Consider the following 17,604-nt stretch of genomic DNA (forward strand, 5'->3'; position numbering starts at 1 on the left):
CGCCCATAGGTTTCCCATTCCCGCCTATCCCTAAGATACTGCGGACTGTCCTCCTCTCGATCCGCCTCTTTTCCAAGGTCGCCGGCCTGAAGTTGCGTGATGCACTCCGGGCCTTGTAGTTCCTTCGGAGAGTCTTGTCAGCGGGGGCCTCGCGGGCGAACTGCATTTCCCAGCGTTCCTCGTGACGGCGCCGTAAAGCGCGGCGGTCGAAGGGCCGGTTCCGGCTGAATGTCAGTGCTGGACTGTGGGCCGGGGGGGAAGGTGGTTGGCAGTCGCTCCAGCACCTCAACCGCTGCTTCCTCTGCTTGTGCCGCCGCCGCGGGCGTCCGGCCGCTCGGCCGCTCGGGCATGAGACCGTGAGGCAAGCGACTGGCTAGGGCCGCCGACATGTTTGGCCGCTCGCGGAGCTGGGTGGGCGGGGGCCATGGCAAGTCTTCCCGCAATATCCACTCCTTGGACCACCTCAAGTGAGTGTACTGGGGGCAGAAGGGGGAGGCCGCGGGGCTGGACTTGGGGATGGAGGCGCATAGCCCCTGGCCGGGGGCGCTGGGAAGTGTGAGAGCGGAGGCGGAGGGCCGAGAGAGGCGCTCGGGAAAGGCTGTGCGGCGGTTAAGCGCTAGGGCTCTGGACTTAGGGCGCCTGAGTTCGAACCCTGACCCCGTAGCTCCTCTCTGTGTGACCTTGGGCAAGTCGCTCCGCTTCTCAGAGTCTCAGTATCCCCATCTGTAAAGTAAGGGGATGAGATTTCGGTTTACGGATGCAGACTTCGGTCTTGCTGGGGCCGGACGATGGGCACCAAGCTTCCCCGGGGTGGTACTTCTTAGACTGGACAGCTTACGGGTCAGAGGTCTGGATCCTGGAGTCAGACAGATGTGGGTTTGAACTTAAGTGGATGAATTTAGGCCTCAGTTTCCTCAGTTGTAAAATGGATATAGTGAGAGCACCTGCTTTCTACGATTGTTTTGAGGGTAGGGTCAGAGAATGTACGTAAAGCTGGAAGCTTCTACAAGTGCTCAATAAAGAACAATAATTAAAAAACAAACTAGTGGGCTTCCCTGGTGGCGCAGTGGTTGAGAGTCCGCCTGCCGATGCAGGGGACACGGGTTCGTGCCCCGGTCCGGGAGGATCCCACATGCCGCGGAGCGGCTGGGCCCGTGAGCCATGGCCGCTGAGCCTGAGCGTCCGGAGCCTGTGCTCCGCAACGGGAGAGGCCACAACAGTGAGAGGCCCGTGTACCGTAAAAAACAAACAAACAAACAAAAAAACAAAGTAGTTTCTTAGGGGAGTCTAAAGCGTCAGAAGTAGAGCTCCGAGGGAGGCAGGTGACAAAGGTGGTCCTGGGAAGCAGGAGTACACAGAGTGGCTTTGCAGTTAGACTGGCATTCAAATCCTGATTCCACCATTTAATGGCTTTGTGACCTTGGACAAATTGTTTCACCTCTCTGAGCCTCTGATTCCTCGTCTGCAAATGGGGATGGTGAACATTGTGCAAGGATTCAGTAATATTGTGCGTGGAAAGAGATCGATCCAGTGTCTGTTATACAGTTGGTGGCCAATAATGGTAACAGTGTTTATCAGCTGGGCAAGGCCTTCCCAGACCACCCTACCTAAAGTGCCTCCCCTGCCTCAATTCCTTTCTGTTAGATTTCATTCATTTGATTAATTTCCACTGTCTGCAATTATCCTGTGTGGGTTTTTGTTTTGTTTTGTTTTGTTTTTTTACTGCTTTTCTGTTTGCTACTAAACTGGTACTTCCCGGAGGGCAGAGATGGCTTGTTTTGCTCAAAGCTGTATTCCCAGCATCTAGCTCTGAGCCTCTCACACAGTAGGAGCTCAATAGATACTTAAAGAATGAAAAAAATTAATCGGGGAGAGGTGCAGAGCATGCAGGCAGAGCCTAGGATATTTTGGGGGGGGGGGGGGGGGGGGTGGAGGTGAAGGAAAATAGAGACCCTTGAAGAGGGAATGACTTCAGGGAAGAAAATACAGTGTTGAGGGGTGGGGGGAGAGAGTGGGGGAGTAAGCAAACCTTTGGTGGTGAGAAATTGGCTGATTTCCAGAAGGAGCTCTCAGGATTACTAACGGGAAAGAAGGATGGAGAGGGCGGGCAGGGAACAGTTGCAGGAAGACAGGGGCCCCTGGAAAGTGTTGGTGGGAGGGAAGATGGGGGCTTCTCATTTGGCTGGGGGTAGGGGTGCTGTAATTCTCAGCTGTGTCCTTTCTAGCATGGAGCAGGTGTTTAATAAATGTTTGTGGGTCTCAAAGAGTGGGCGGCAGGAGGGATCATTATGTAATAAGGAATGGTTTTTGGGAGTGGTGATGAGAGAGGACGTGGGGAGGAGAGAGGCCTAGGGCAAGCACGGGGCTGTGTAGGGAAGCAGGAATCTTAAATGGGAGGGCAGCTGGACGGGAAAGGGAGAGGCTTAGAGATTTCAGGAATTTATAGAGTGGGTGGATGAGGCCGAGAAGGGGAGGAGGGATATCTAAAGGAGGTTGGGCCTGCTGCCAGCATCCAGGTACCTGCAAGCTCTCACCTAACTCTGCCTGACTCTAACCCTTTTAAATTACTTTAGTAATTATTGAATGTATTTTCGGTGCCAGGTGCTTGTTAAGGAATTCCTGTGTGTTATTTCCTTTAGTCCTCATAAGTCTTAGGAGTTGTCAGAAATATTATTGTTTCCATTTTTTAGACTGGAAATTAAGGTCCAAAGAGGTTCAGTCACTTGCCCAAGGTGACAACAGCTGTAAAGTGTCAAAGCCAGGATTTGACTTCAGTGTTTGCACTCATTACACTGTCTTTTTGAGTAAAACTTCCTAAAAGTCAGTTTGGAAAGACTTTCAACTTGGCTGAGTCTCACTGCCCAATGGCCATCTTCGCCCTCTGCCCAGCCAGGGAATGGTAAAGGTTCTCAGGTTCCTTTGAAGTATCCTGGGAACTGCCCAGGTTCATTGTTTAGGTCACACGGCTGTTGGGTGCTTTTTGGAAACCAGAGCTGCCTGCCCTGGATCTGGTGGATCAGCTGAATCCATACTGTAGCCTGAAGAACCTGGCGATTTGTGTGTTGCAGGGGGGCTTAGAAGATCCCAAAGCAACTTGGGAAAGAGTGCCATAAACAGCTAGTGCCCACCCCAATGCTTGGGCACAGAACAGCCCGTTCCCTGAGGGAGCTCGCCGGCTGGTGGGGGAGATAGCCATAGAGCCAGTGACTGTGGTATGACAAGTGCTGGGATCACCGTAGGTTCAGGGCTTTGTGGGAACCCTTCTTGGAAGCCCTCTGGGGGAGGCAACCAGAGCAGAGTTGTCAAGGATGAGCAGGAGCCACCGTGTGGACACGGCCCTGAGGTCTGTGGAGTGTCAAGGTGGGGCTGGTGGTTATGGGACACAAGGCTGGAGGTGGAACAGGGCTTGGGCCTCCTCTGATACAGAGGGCCACCAACCGTTGCGGGGCACCTGGGACTAAAGGGTTTCCCAGGACGTGGGACTTTCAGTGCTAAAACTGGGAAAGTCCTGGGCAGCCAGTACTAATTGGTCACTCTACCAGTGACAAGTGACAGTTCCTAATACACTGTTGCCCTGACCTAGGGCAGTGTGGGTAGAGAGGAGAGATTAAGATATTTAAACGAATTTAGAATTGACAGTTTGGGGAGGGGGGCACGCAAAGCATCTGAGAACCCTCTTCCTTTTTTTTTTTTTTCTAAATAGACTTTACTGTTAAGAACAGTTTGAGATTTACAGAACAACTGAGAAGATAGTATGGACAGCCGGAAACCCTTTTTGAACCACATTATTCATAACATTCCCGGCTTTCAAACTGTAAAGGAATCTTGCTGTAAGACAGGGTTTTACTTTTGCTAATTAATGGAAAGCTGTGTACTGTGGTCTCTGTCTACTGAATGGAGTTAGTGATTTAGTTGAGGCAGATTGAAATAGTAAGAGGTCATTTGCTACACATCATGGGTGGTTTATTGCCCAGACTAGTGGCAAGGCTGTGACATTGACAAGCGGAAACCTTGACTGATGGAATTGCCTGATTGCTACTGAAGCATCCCCTTAACTAGGGACTGCGAGTCCACAAACTGCTAGAACTTTCTTGGTGTTGGGTTGTGTTGTTGCCTTAATTCTAATCGCCTTTGTGTATGGGTCAAGATTCTTGGTTTTAAGTGACAGAAGCCCAGCTGGAATTGCCGTAAGCCCCAAATGGAACTGATTGGCTCTTGCCACTGAACAGGCTGTCCTAGCTAAGCCATGGCTGAGTCTCAGTGTTCAGACGAAGCTGTCTGTATGTGCTTCTTTCCAGTTCTTGTCTCCGCTTTCTTCTGGGTCGGTGTCATTCTCAGCATGCTCCAGGCTTACATCATATCAGCTTAGCAGCCCCTGGGAAAAAGAGAGCTTCTTTTCTTACTATTGCCAGCAGAAGTCCAGAAATGAGCACCATTGAACCAGCCTGGGGTCTCATGCCCGCCCCTGAGCTAGTCACTGTGACAGGGGGGCATGGGGTACTCTAAGTGGCCCTTCCCTGGAGTCAGGGTGGCATCAGCTCCTTCCAAGCTAGTGGACAGAGAATGAGAGAAAGGGATGGTTCAGCGTAGGAAAATTAGGGAGAAGAGGAATGTATACCCAGCAGGCAGACGTTCACCTACTCTTGGTATATTCAACTTTTGCCTAAGATAGCACTGATTATTTTTAGAGCTTGGGGTACAATATCACCAGATTCATTTTCTTAGAGTATCATATTCATCGTATCACTCGTAGTGAGTCCGAGGCATCCATTATGTCAAGTCTAAAGTTCCCCCAGGCCATCAGAGCACTCCAGACTGTTACCACCCATCTAAGCTTGGGAGCACAGATGAAGACCCTCTAACCCCAGCTGGGGAGCCAGGAGCATCCTTGGTAGGCAGACACCCATTTACATGGAGACATAAAGGATGAGTGGTTGTTACAGGCAGTAGGGGCAGGCTGGAAGGGGGGATGCTGCAGGCAGAGGAAACAGCGTTTGAGAAGCCTGCAGGAGAGAGACACAGGGCAAGGGGGTGTGTAGGGCCTGAGAGCAGAGCCATGAGGCGGGAGAGGTCACAGAGCCTAGGTCCCACCGGGCCTTGTAAATTCTGTTGAGGAATTTGGACACTAGGCTGAGAACAGTGGGGAGCCGTGTGCTGTGGTCTGGCCGAAGTTTGGAGAATGGATTGGAGGAGCGTCCCCTCAGGGGCTGCTTCTGTCTTATAGTACGTGAGGGTAGTGCCTGCAGTAACCCAGGAGTGTTTCTTGTGCCATTTCACGTTGATGGTCCTTCTCTCACTCACTGTTGCACACCACCTGTCTGCATCTGTGCTGTCTCCAGATGCTGAACTGTATCCTTAAAATACCAATTCTTGGGAATTCCCTGGCAGTCCAGTGGTTAGGACTCAGCACTTTCACTGCGGTGGCCTGGGTTCAATCTCTGGTCCGGGAACTAAGATTCCACAAGCTGCGTGGCATGGCCACAAAAAACAGAACAAAACAAAACAAACCTAAACAATTCTTTCATAAAAATTGCCCTGGTGACTTAAGCCAACAAGAAGTTTTACCGTCATCTGCAGCTTCTCCTGCTCTTGCTCCCACCGTCTCACTCAACATGTTATCCTAAGGTCTTCTCACCGCCAAAGAGTTAGACCAGCTGGTGGGTGCTCTGGGCTCTTCAAGCTTTATCCCACCTGTGAGTTAGATCCCCAGGAAGCTGGCCAGGGTTCCTCAGGCATGACCTTTCGCTATCAGAAGTGGTCTTACTTGAATATATGTTTGTTTCCTTCTCCCAGATTTGAACGTAAGCTTTGTGAGGACAGAGGCCTGGGTGGCTTGTTCACGTGGAAATTGTCAGATGCCAGTACAGGGCCTAGCACGCAGTAAAAGATCAACAAGAATTCGTCATAGGATAAATGAAAGAGGCGAGTTCTGGCCTGACTTTTCCTAACAGCACTTTGCTCTTGCCAGTTTGGGCACCGCGCCTGTGCCAGAGCTGTGACTTTTTCTAGGGCTGAAAGCCCTGCTACGGCAATCTCGCTGTGATTGCCGGCTCCCCGGCACCTCAGCATCTCAGTCCCGGCCTCACTCGCTGGCCCAGTTTGACATCTTTCAGGGGTGATTCATCAGGAGAAGCACCGCCTTTAACACCTTTTGCTAGTCTTCTAGTCCGCTTCCACCCTGCCGGGAGCTTCTCCTTGTCCTGCTGGCCAGAGGGCTGGATCCTGACCAAATGGAGGTTTTCAGGACACAGAGTAGGACCCCCTGGGAGGTGTCTTCCCTGGTGCTGAGGAGGCCACACAGACACAGGCTCCGTGTCCCCTCACCCCAGACGTTGTTATTTGGGAGGTGTGCTTTGGGGGAATGGATTTCCAGTCCCCCTAGGCCCTATCCTTCCTCACACTCTAGCTTGCGCATGTTTCAGTATCTTCCAATGGGAGCATCCTAAGAGACATGATACAAGTCATAAAACTTGTATGAATTTGAATTTAGTATGTCTGTCTCTGAAGTGGACATAATTATTATTAACTGTAATGGTTTAACTTGTGAAATAAGTGAGTCTCTTGAGAAAGCAGAGTGTGTGGAGGAAGGATTTGTTTACAGTCCGTGGTCCTTGGTGATGAGCCTCTAATGTATTGGTTGCACGTTGGTAACAGGCTGCAGTGTTTCTGTCTCCAGGCACTTCAAACTCCTAAGCTTGTCTCTCAAAGTAAAGTTTGCTCATGTGCAAGAGTCTGAAATTGGGATTCTACATTCTGCAGAACTTCTCTGGAGATATGATAATGCCAGCTCTCTTCCAATAAAGTGGAATAAGGGTCAGTGATAAGCACTTATCTTGAGATCTGATACGTGTTGTCATGCATTTTCAGTTTGTTTATTTGGTTGTCTTGTGTGCTAGGCATTCATAACTTCATGGAAATGCTTGGCTAATAAAAGCGTTTAACTCATTGTTTGCATCTTCTGTACTATAATGGTTACAAGCAAGGGGTCACTGCCTGGGTGCCCTGTCCTTGTGTTGGGACTCTGGGTGTGTCCTAGCCTCCCAGAGCCTCAGCTCCCCAGATCATCAGCCCTGCAGGATTGTTGTAAGGGTTTAATGAGTGAACACATCTGTAGCATTCAGAACAGGGCCTGGCAATAGGAGACTGCAACTGTTTTTATATTTATTTATTTTTTTTAATTAATTATTTTTGGCTGCACTGGGTTTTCATTGCTACACGCAGGCTTTCTCTAGTTGCAACAAGCGAGGGCCACTCTTCACTGTGCGCGGGCTTCTCATTGCAGTGACCTCTCTTTGTTGTGGAGCATGGGCTGTAGGCTTGCTTTAGGCTCTAGAGCGCAGGCTTAGTAGTTGTGGCGCACAGGCTTAGTTGCTCTGCGGCATGTAGGATCTTCCCGGACCAGGGCTTGAACCCGTGTCCCCTCCATTGGCAGGCGGGCTCCCAACCACTGCACCACCAGGGAAGCCCAGGAGGCTGCAACTGTTTTTATGATGATGACGGTAAAAATATACACACATAGCGTTTGAGAGAAAATGTTATCATTGTAGCAGTTACTATCATTGTAAGAGAAAAATCTGTCACTGTCCTTGGAATCTTATCTAGATGGGAACACAGCTTTGCACATAGAGATGGCTGTTGTTAGCTTGTTGATCATCTGAACGATTAGGAATCTAATGCCCAGGAGCTGCTGTGCTGTCCTTTCAGCGGTGTACTACGTAGTCACTACTGATGCTTGAGAACAGTTGCCAATAACAAAAATGCTTTTATTTTAGCCAGAGGTGGGAAGAAAGATGGGCATGGTAATGGACATACAGCATGAGCTCAACTATGTTAATATCCATAGCAAAGAAAAAGACCCAAGGAAATAGATTGCAACTCCAGCAGTGGTCATCTCTGAGCAGTGGCATGATTGACAATTGCCGTTTCTCTTTTTGTTGTTGTTGAGGTTTCCAGCCTTTCTAAAATGAGTGTTACGTTTAAGACCAGAAAGTTATTAAACTATATTAGTATCTCTGAGGTAGTTGAATTACTTGATCTTCCAAAGTCCTGGAATTAGATGCAGCATTAAAATATTCATCTTTAATCCATTCAGCTTTCTTTCTTTTCTCCCCCCACTACATTTAAGCAAACATATATTGAGGGTCTCTTCCAAAAAGATTACCTAAAACAGTGTGCTAGGGCATCGTGAGGGCAAAAAGATGAGCCAGTGCGGTGGGAATTTAGAGCTTGAGATCTAGCGGGTGTTTCCATCTACCAACAACAATCATTTAGAAAATGAGTATTTTAAAACACTCCCATTTACAACAGCATCAAAAAACCCATCAAATACCTAGGAATAAATCTCACAAAAGATGTGCAAGCCCCCTATCCAGCAAACCTTGAAGGAAATGTAAATGTCATCATGTTACACTCTCCAAAAGATGTCAGCTCTCTCTGTATTTAGCTATAGGTTTAGGGCAGTCTTAAAGGAAATCTTAGCAGGTATTTTTGTGGAAATTGAGAAGGTGATTTTAAAATATATATATGGAAATTCAAAGGGCCAAGAATAGCCAATATAATAATAAAAGAAAAACAGAAGGAAAGAAGTTGGAAGACTTACATGATCACATTGCAAGATTTATTATAAAGCTACAGTGATCAGACAGCATGGTGTTGGCACAAAGGTAAACAAATAGATCAGTGGAACTAGAGCATCCAGAAAGAGTCCCATGCGTGGTCACCTGATTAATGGCAACAGTGACATCGGTGTGCTTTGGAGAAATGAGGACCTTTTCAGTAGATGATGCTGAATCAACTAGATAGCCATATGGAAGAAATGAATTTTGGCCAGTATCTTACACCATACACAAAAATGAGTTTCAAATGTACTCTAAGTCAAAATGTGAAAGGTAAAATAGTAACTTTTTAAAAGAAGAAAACAGCATTTCTTCATGACGTTGGGGTAGGTAAGGATGTCTTAAGGTTGATACAAAAAACACTGTCCAAGGGAAAGATTGATAAACTGGACCGCATTAAAATTAGGAACTTTTGCTCATCGAAAGACCACTGTAAAGAGTGAAAAGGCAAGCCACATTCAGAAAAAATGTTTGCCATAGGTATATCCAGTAAAGGATTTGTATTCAGAATGCATAAACTCCATCAAATTAATAAGAAAAAGGTTCTCTACCTAGAAAAAATGGGCAAAAAACTTTCACAGACACCTCACAAAAGTAGATATTTAAATGGCTGTGAACATGTGAAAAGACACCCAACTTCATGCGTGGTCATGCGGTGAAACCCTGGCGCGGCATCACCACGTGCCAGCAGATGGCGCCACTGAGAAAGGCAGAGCGCAGCAAGCCCTGCCGAGGTGGGGGATTGGCTGGAGCCCTCTGAGCCAGCCTCTGCCCTTTGGCTGCAGATGAGCTGCTGAGCGAGCGTCCCTCAGTTCCTGTCCTGGCCTGTGCCGTGCTAGTGATGTGCACAGCCCCAGGTTACTGCGAGTATGAGGGTCACAGGAAGGCCCGCACACAGGGCCAGGCATGTAGGCCATGCACCGCACATGGGAGCGCCTAGAATCTTCTTTTCAAGACTTAACACCCTGCCCTTCCCCTGGGTTTGTCTGTAAGGGCCTCCTCATAGTTACTAGAATTTTTCTGAGGGGTTATTTAGTGAAGGCAATGATAACAGTAATAGCTGGCACTTGTGTCATCCATGGGAACTGCCAGGTTAGTTATCTACCTTTTTACTTGTTTGTTCCTAATGACACCATGGTAGGTAGGTACTAAAGTATTTAGGTGCTATTGCCTCTCCTATTTTACAGGTGAGATAACTGAGGTACAGAGGTTCAGTAACTTGCTTGACATCACCCAGCTAATACCAAACGTTCCACTTCCTGCTCTGGTTTCTCTGGACCTTCCCATAACTCCTGCAGTGAAGTCCTCTTTTCATGACTGTTTGGATCCAGCCTGATCTCTCCTTCCTACCTTCTTGGAATATTCTTTGTATAATGTAATAATGATTTTAATAACAGCCCCCCTCATAACAACCACCTTATAATAATAGTAGCAGCAGCTAGCCCTGCATCCGTTGAGCGCTTACTGTGTGCCAGGCACCATGCTCAGCTCTTTCTATGTGGTATCACATCAAATCTCTGGAACAGTCCAGCAAGGAGGCCTTGTTGGTTGTAGAAGCTGACGCCCAAAGAGGTGAAGTGCCTTGTCCAAGGCCACTTATAGGAAGAGACAGGGCCAGGAATCAAGCCCAGGTCTGTCTACTGGACTCCAAATGTTTTAACTCTTCACTACCGCTCTGTTCCACTACTTGCTGTGTTTGGCATTTGGCCCCTTGACTGTGTTTGGTCTTGTATGCTCTGGTCTACCTCATATTCATGGAGATGGTCCCCTACCCTTCCCGCCATTCACAGCACCTGCTGTGTTCCAGACATTCTGGAGTCTTTTGAGGTCACCAAGATCAATGATATGATGTTCCTGACCTTGAGGAGCTCAGGTCTAGTAAAGGAGGCAGATCATTGCCAATCAGGGTGGCCTGTGCAGCAGCAAATGCGTATGGGTGCAGAGGTGCCAGAGAGAAGGCTTCACCAAGAGGTGCCTGAGCTGGGTTTTGACATGTGAGTAAGCGTTTGCTGGTTGGTCAGGGCAGCAAGGGTGTTTCAGGCAGAAAGCACAGTGAATAGAAGTCAGGGCTGATCGTCAAGATGTTAACCTCTCCTATCCCTATTGGGGGTCTTCAGAGCAGACCCACTTACCAAGGCTGCTGCCTCCTGGGCCAGGAGTGTGATAGTGAGGTGATAATGCATGTTGTCCTCTACGCAGAAGGAAACACCAGAGAGGGGAGAATCCGCCTCTCCCCATGTTGCCAACAACGCCTGTCACAGCAGGTGGGGGGCGTACTGTTCACTACATGGGCAGTGTCACTGACGGCCATGACGTGAGTGATGCCGTGGCTCTGAAACAAGAGTGGGAGCTCCTTCAAAATGCAGATTTGGGGCCCTGCACCCAGGGCTCAGATTCTGGGAGTCCGGGGTCGGAAGCCAGAATGTGCAACTTAAGCAGGTGGTTCTGATGTAGGGGGCCTGTGAGCCGCAATCTGAAACACTCTGCTCTTTGAGCCTTTTGAGGAAGAGGCACTCGAGGCAAGATGGAGACGTAGATTCCTAAGTGGGTCCCCTGCATTCATCCCAGGGTGGGTCAGTGCTGTGGAGTCACCTAATCACAGGGGACCACTGGCCTCACCCCCACACACACGGCCCTGCCGGTGGATTTGGGCACAGGTGCTGGAGAGTTCTGTTTTGGGAGAGCTATGCCAGTTACTGCATGTTAAAAGTTGCATGTAGTTTTAATTAATTAGATTAACTAAATGATTAAAAAAATGATTATAGTATGTCTTTAGACAAACAGCACAAGCACTAATAACTAAAACCCCCTAAAGCAGCAGATGGCCCCTGTGGTTCCATTTGCAAGATTCTACCTCTTTACATCCTACCCATTTTTAGAGATCTTCAATGGTATGACCTATCTAGCCTTTCCCTGCCTTTCTCTCGCCAGTCCCCCACCCCCAAACTGAAGGTGGCCAGAAAAGAAGTCGGGAAGTGAATACTCCTGAGTCACTCCCTCTTGCTGCCCCCTTTTCCTTCCCAAGCCGTGACAGCTGAAGTTGCCTCAGTCTGCCGGCCCTGGAGACACTCTTAAAACCGTGCCAGGTGGCGCTCCCAGGGCATCGGCCAGGCTGCTAGTCCCCACACTGCTCAGGAGTGGCCTCTGCGATTCTTTGGCTTTTGCCCTCACCAGCGGCAGAGGGCCTTCAGGACTAGGCCGGGCCCGCCTGTCCCTGCACATTCAGGTGGGTGAAGTATTGAATACATGGTCATCGCCTCTCAAACCCACTTCACGTTACTCTGTACACAGCAAATAAGAGCTGTGCCCTTGAACTGCAAGCCACCTGCTTCATCTGAGCCATCAGTTCTGTGCTTCATGGGGGATTAAGGGCATTCCAAGGGTGATCATGATGGCACCTGATTTGTGCCCCAGCCACTGGCTCTGGGACCACCCTCCCTGCTGTGTGACTCCACGTCTGATCTCTGCATCAGCCAGGCAGCGGGTCTTAGGCTTTTGGCACTGAGCCGTGTGTCTCCACTTGCTCCGCCAGCATCAGAATCACCCAGGAGAGTGAAAAAGGCCGATGCCTGGTCTTCCCTCACTGCCGCTAAACCTGAGTCTCCGGTGGGCTCAGTGGCCCCTCTTTGTCCAGCTCTCCAGGTCATTCTCTTGCACACACTGGAGTTTGAGGATGGTTGTCTTCAAAAGCTTGACAGTCTTGCCTCAGTTTGGGTTGGTGTGTCCCTGGTTATTGAACACTTCGAAGCATTGTCTGCCATTTTTCTCAGGTGGTGAGTTATGTCTCCTCTAAATGGGAATTGTGCTAACAACTGTGTCTGTAAAAAGCACAGCCAAATTGTCCCTAAAATGTTGCTAATGGTCACTGAGCTTGGCTTACATTTCAACTGGTAACCTTTAGTTCTCTTTTCTTTTCCTTTCTCTCAGATATCTGTACCACGTTTTGACCAAAAACACCACCGTCACAGAACAGAACAGGAACCTGCTGGTGGAGACCATCCGATCCATCACCGAGATTCTGATCTGGGGGGATCAGAATGACAGCTCTGTATTTGAGTAAGGGTTTCTGGTTTTTTGTTTTCTGATTCTTCTTCTTCCTTTGAATAATTTTCTAAATGTGTACCATGAGTCATTCCTGATGATGTCAGGATTTGATGCCAGTTTGGTCCTGCACAGATATCTGTCTCTCTCCCTCTCTGTCTCTCTCTCTGTCTCTCTAAAATGTCCTTGAAACACTGTAAAAATGCCTGCTGAAAATGGGAAAGTTATGGAAAACAGTGTCCCTAGAAAAATTTGAAAATATCATGGATAATTTTCCAAGTAATGTCTGATTATCTCCCCCAAAGGAAGGAGAAAATGTCTTGAGTAGTTAGATTCTAAGTGAACTGAAAAGACCCTTCCCCAGGTGGAGACACTAAGGGCTAACATTGATTGTGTTTACTGATGGGTGGCCACAGTGCTGAGCTCTTGATGAGATAATCCTTCTAAGTCTCCCAACTACCCGAGGGTAGAGGACCATCCCCATCCCCATCCCCTTCCCCATCTTCATCCCCATGCCCATCCTTATCCTCATCCCCACCCCTTTTTATGCTCAAGGTCAAACGGCTCACACCTAGAGCCCATGGACGGATTTCTCCTCACTCTCATACTTCCTAGGTGAAGAGTCTCAGGCCCGCCTCAGTTTGCTCATCTTTAAGTGAGAGAGAGCAAGTTCCCTGCCCAGTGCCTGTTACAGAGTTAGGCACTCAAGAAATGTTAGCAAATGATCATTTTAAAAGGTGTCCCTATTGGGACTTCCCTGGTGGCACAGTGGTTAAGAATCGCCTGCCAATGCAGGGGACACAGGTTTGAGCCCTGGTCCGGGAAGATACCACATGCCACGGAGCAACTAAGCCCGTGCGCCACAACTCCTGAGCCTGCATGCCACAACTACTGAAGCCCATGTGCCTAGAGCCCATGCACCACAACGAAGAGTAGCCCCCGCTTGCCGCAACTAGAGAAGGCCAGCGCGCCGCAATGAAGACCCAGTGCAGCCAAAAATAAAATATAAATAACTAAATAAATTTATAAAAAAAAAAAAAGGGTATCCCTATTGGACAGTTAAAAAGCAAAGACCGTAACCCATGAACTACCTTCCTCAACAGACCTGTCCCAGCATCTGAGTGCAGAAGGATTAGGGTTATGACAACCACCAAACACAGATTTTATTTTTATATAAAATAATCTCAATTATAAGTGTTGAGGCCACTTAAAAAACACATTTAGGGCTTCCCTGGTGGCGCAGTGGTTGAGAGTCCGCCTGCCGATGCAGGGGACGTGGGTTCGTGCCCCGGTCTGGGAAGATCCCACATGCCGCGGAGCGGCTGGGCCCGTGAGCCATGGCCGCTGAGCCTGCGCATCCGGAGCCTGTGCTCCGCACCGGGAGAGGCCACAACAGTGAGAGGCCCGCGTACCGCAAAAAACAAAACAAAACAAAACACACATTTAAAACAAATACAGGTGTTCCATTTCCAACCTGGCTTCTTATTAGATATTTTGATTTTCTGGATAGCTCTATATTTTCGTCAGTGAGGTTAGCTAATATGGAGCTACTTGCGGAAAATGTAAATTGTTTAAAATGCAGACCTGTGACACTGGCTGAGTTCCCCAAGGGAAAACATGAGTAATAAATAGGTGTTGCTCATAAACGGGACTAGTTGCCTTTCAGGATTCATGGGGAATTTACTATTTGTTGGTTGCTTGGTATCTGTTTATGGAAATGAGAAAGACCCTTGGGTTAAAGATTAGAAACCACGTCACCTTTACTAGAATGGCCGAGTCCATCCGTCGTCTTAGAAAAACTACCGAGCTCTTAGAGGCCCAGTTATTCTTAAATCACTGCCCCACAGAGGCCCCAAGAGAGCTTGTTTTTAATCCATTTTTAAGTTTGGGGATAATTTTAGATTTAGATTGTACAGAAAGTTCCCATTTACCCCTCATGCCGTTTCCCTGTTAATATCTTATATGACTAGAGTGCATTTCTTAAAACATCACCATTACGTCAACTCCAGACTTGATTTGGAATTTACCAGTTTTTCCATTAACATCCTCTTTCTGCTCCAGGATCCCAATCCAGGCACCCACAGTCATTTTAGTTGTCGCGTCTCCCCAGTGTCCTGTGTTCTGTGACAGTTTTTTAGTCTTCTCTTGTTTTTTATGACCTTGATAGTTTTGAGAAGTACTGACCAGCTGTCCTGTAGAACGTCCCCCAATTTGGGTTTCTCTCCCAATTAGCCTGGGAATTTTGGGGAAGAGTGTCACAGAGGGGAAGTGTCCTTCCCATCCCAGAATGTCACCGTTCCTGATATCCACGTGATTCCTGGAGAGGTTAACCTGATCACTTGGCTCAGGTGGTGGCTGCCAGGCTTTTTTACTTTAAAGTTACTCTTTCCCCCTCCCCTACAGTAGTCTCCGAAAGTGAGTTGCTAAGTTCAGCCCACCTGGACCTTGGGGGCGTGGGAATTAAGCTCCACCTTCTTAAAGGGGGGAGTATCTACATACACTGTTTGAAATTCTTCTTCGTGGAAGATTTGTCTCTTCTCCTCATTTATTTATCTATTCAATCATTTATTTATATGCCTCCCTTGAAGATCTTGCAGGTTTGGTTCCAGGCCACCGCCATCAGGCGAATATTGCAGTCAAGCGAGTTACACGAATTTTTTGGTGTCCCACTGTATATAAAAGTTACGTTTACACTGTACTGTAGTCTGTTAAGTGTCCAATAGCATTGTGTCTGAGAAACAATGTACGTACCTCAGTTAAAAAATAATGCTGTTGGGAAAATGGCGCCAATAGACTTGCTCAACACAAGGTCACCACAAACCTTCAATTTGTAAAAAAAACACAGTATCTGCAAGGCACATGTATATCAATATGGACTCATGGATATTTATTTTATCCTCTGGATTATAATCCAATACTACATTATTTATTTTTTTGCTGGCATTGTTCCAGCTTCAGGCACTAGGAGCTCTTTCAGGCTGCTTCCTGTGTCCCTTTGCCTCAGCCCCATCCTTCCGGTTTTTGGAGCACTTCCTTACTTTCTGGTACTCTGAGGTGCTCCAGGCTCATCTTGCATTTTATCTGCCCCAGCCCTAGAATTAGCCACTTTTCCAAGGAGCCCCTTACTACCCTAGGGAGTTTTAAAAATCCAGGCTCCTGGATTTCACACTAGACCTACGGAATCTACCCCTGGGCAAGATGTAGGTACAAGCATTTTAACAAGTTCCCAAGTCGGTCTTGGGCTGCAGTGAGCTTGTTGGGTGATACTTGGGAGTCAGTGCTTTGTACAACCCGCCGCAAAGGAAGACACGATAGGTCCAATGAATGAAATATTCTGGGGATCAACATGGATGGCATTTGTAGGCACACGGGCTCCCAGAATCAGAGTTGGAAAATAATTTAGAGGTCTCTTTAAGGTCATATTTATTTATTCATTTACCCTTTCATGGATTCAAACAGAAGATCTGCAGCACTGAGCAAGTGCCAGGCCCATGTTCCTGCCACTTGACAGCAGAGGGAAGAGGGACACCCAACACTGAGTCAACCAACAGACCCACGGGACTGCCGGGAATTGTTCTGAGTATCCCAGATGAGAGATTATCTGGTCTTAGCGTGAATACAGAGAACACCAAACTAGAAACGTCATTTTCTTCCTTTAAAGACAGGCATTAGGGGGTCTGCATTTCAAGACTAAAAGAGCCAATGTGTGCCTCCCAAAGTCAGTGCCCCCAGGCTGCATGTAGACAAATGTCCCGTCCAGGACAAGAAAGGCAAAGCAGACTTGGGGACCAGCTGGGGTCCGGTCCCATGACCACTGTGAGCACCTTCTCTTTCCTTCCAGTTCTCATACCCTCGATGTGGAAACGACAAACTTGTTAATTGAGAAACCCAAACTCTTAATATTCAGCATGATCTTACCCCTTTGTAGGGAATTACTCTGGTTCCCAGGTTGTTGGTGAGCATTCAAAGCTATGAAAGCAAAGGAAGGAGGCTTAGTGAGGAAAACTGAGCTTATAAAATATTGGATGGAAAATGCTGCTTGTTGGGTTTATAAGTGTAGGTAGGTCACTGTGTAATCATTTAGCCGGGAAAGATCTTTCCCACTCTGTCAGAAATCACTGCTTCCCAGAATCAGCACTGTTCTCACGTTCCGGGAAGAGAGTCTGAAAGGTCACGTTCTTCTTGATGGAGGACAGCATCGTGGGAGCTGGGTATCGCAGAAGCCGAGGCCACACGGGTGGTGTGATCTGGCTGCTCTGCAGATGCCTTTGTTGGGGTGCACACACGTGTGCTGGGCGTGCAACCAGAGGATGACATGCATTTCCACGTGTAGAAGCAGACCACTGACACCTTCCCATTCTCTCCCCAGCTTCTTCCTGGAGAAGAACATGTTCGTCTTCTTCTTGAACATCCTGCGGCAGAAGTCAGGCCGCTACGTGTGCGTTCAGCTGCTGCAGACCTTGAACATCCTCTTCGAGAATATCAGTCACGAGACCTCACTTTGTAAGGACAGTCCTGACACTTGCCTCTGCACCTCTGAGTGTCAGCTGTGTGTCGTTTGCCGTGGCGTTCATGTTGCTGTTTGAATGTCTGTGCTTACTGTGTGTCTTGGTGTGCTTGGGCTGCCATAGCAAAATACCCAGGCTGGGCAGCTTAGACGACAGAAACTTATTTTCTCATAGTTCTGTAGGCTGGAAGTCCAAGATCATGGTGCCATCAGGGTTTCTGGTGAGGCCTCTCTTCCTGGTTTGCAAATGGCCACATTCTCTTTGTGTCCTCATGTGTTCTTTCCTCTGTGCACATAGAGAGAGGAAGAGTTCTGGTGTCTCTTCCTTTTCTTAGAAGGACACCAGTCTTCTCGGATCAGGGCCCCACCCTATGACCTCATTTAACCTTAATTACCTCCTGAAAGGCTGCATCTCCAAATACAGTCACCGTGAGGGTTAGG

The 17,604-nt window shown here is 48.1% G+C and overlaps 1 protein-coding gene across 7 annotated transcripts in view; it reads left to right on the plus strand.

Annotated features, from left to right (window-relative positions):
• Positions 1-158: 158 nt before the first annotated feature.
• The window catches only part of CLEC16A (C-type lectin domain containing 16A), a 210,929-nt gene continuing 193,483 nt past the window's right edge, over positions 159-17,604 (plus strand). For 4 of the 7 annotated variants that reach the window (XR_003792983.1, XM_029219255.1, XM_029219256.1 and 1 more), the window contains exons 1-3: positions 257-467; positions 12,543-12,671; positions 17,026-17,159. Coding sequence is in view for 6 of the 7 variants with exons in the window: in XM_029219255.1 (XP_029075088.1) it covers positions 388-467; positions 12,543-12,671; positions 17,026-17,159 (343 nt within the window). In the remaining variant the exon portion in view is untranslated. Of the gene's footprint in view, positions 468-12,542; positions 12,672-17,025; positions 17,160-17,604 lie in introns of all 7 variants that reach the window. The other 3 variants (XM_029219260.1, XM_029219257.1, XM_029219258.1) reach the window with 3 other exon arrangements.

Source organism: Monodon monoceros, unplaced genomic scaffold, assembly GCF_005190385.1.
Source record: "Monodon monoceros isolate NGI ecotype Baffin Bay Population unplaced genomic scaffold, NGI_Narwhal_1 Super_Scaffold_13, whole genome shotgun sequence".
NCBI classification, from domain to species: Eukaryota; Metazoa; Chordata; class Mammalia; order Artiodactyla; family Monodontidae; genus Monodon; species Monodon monoceros.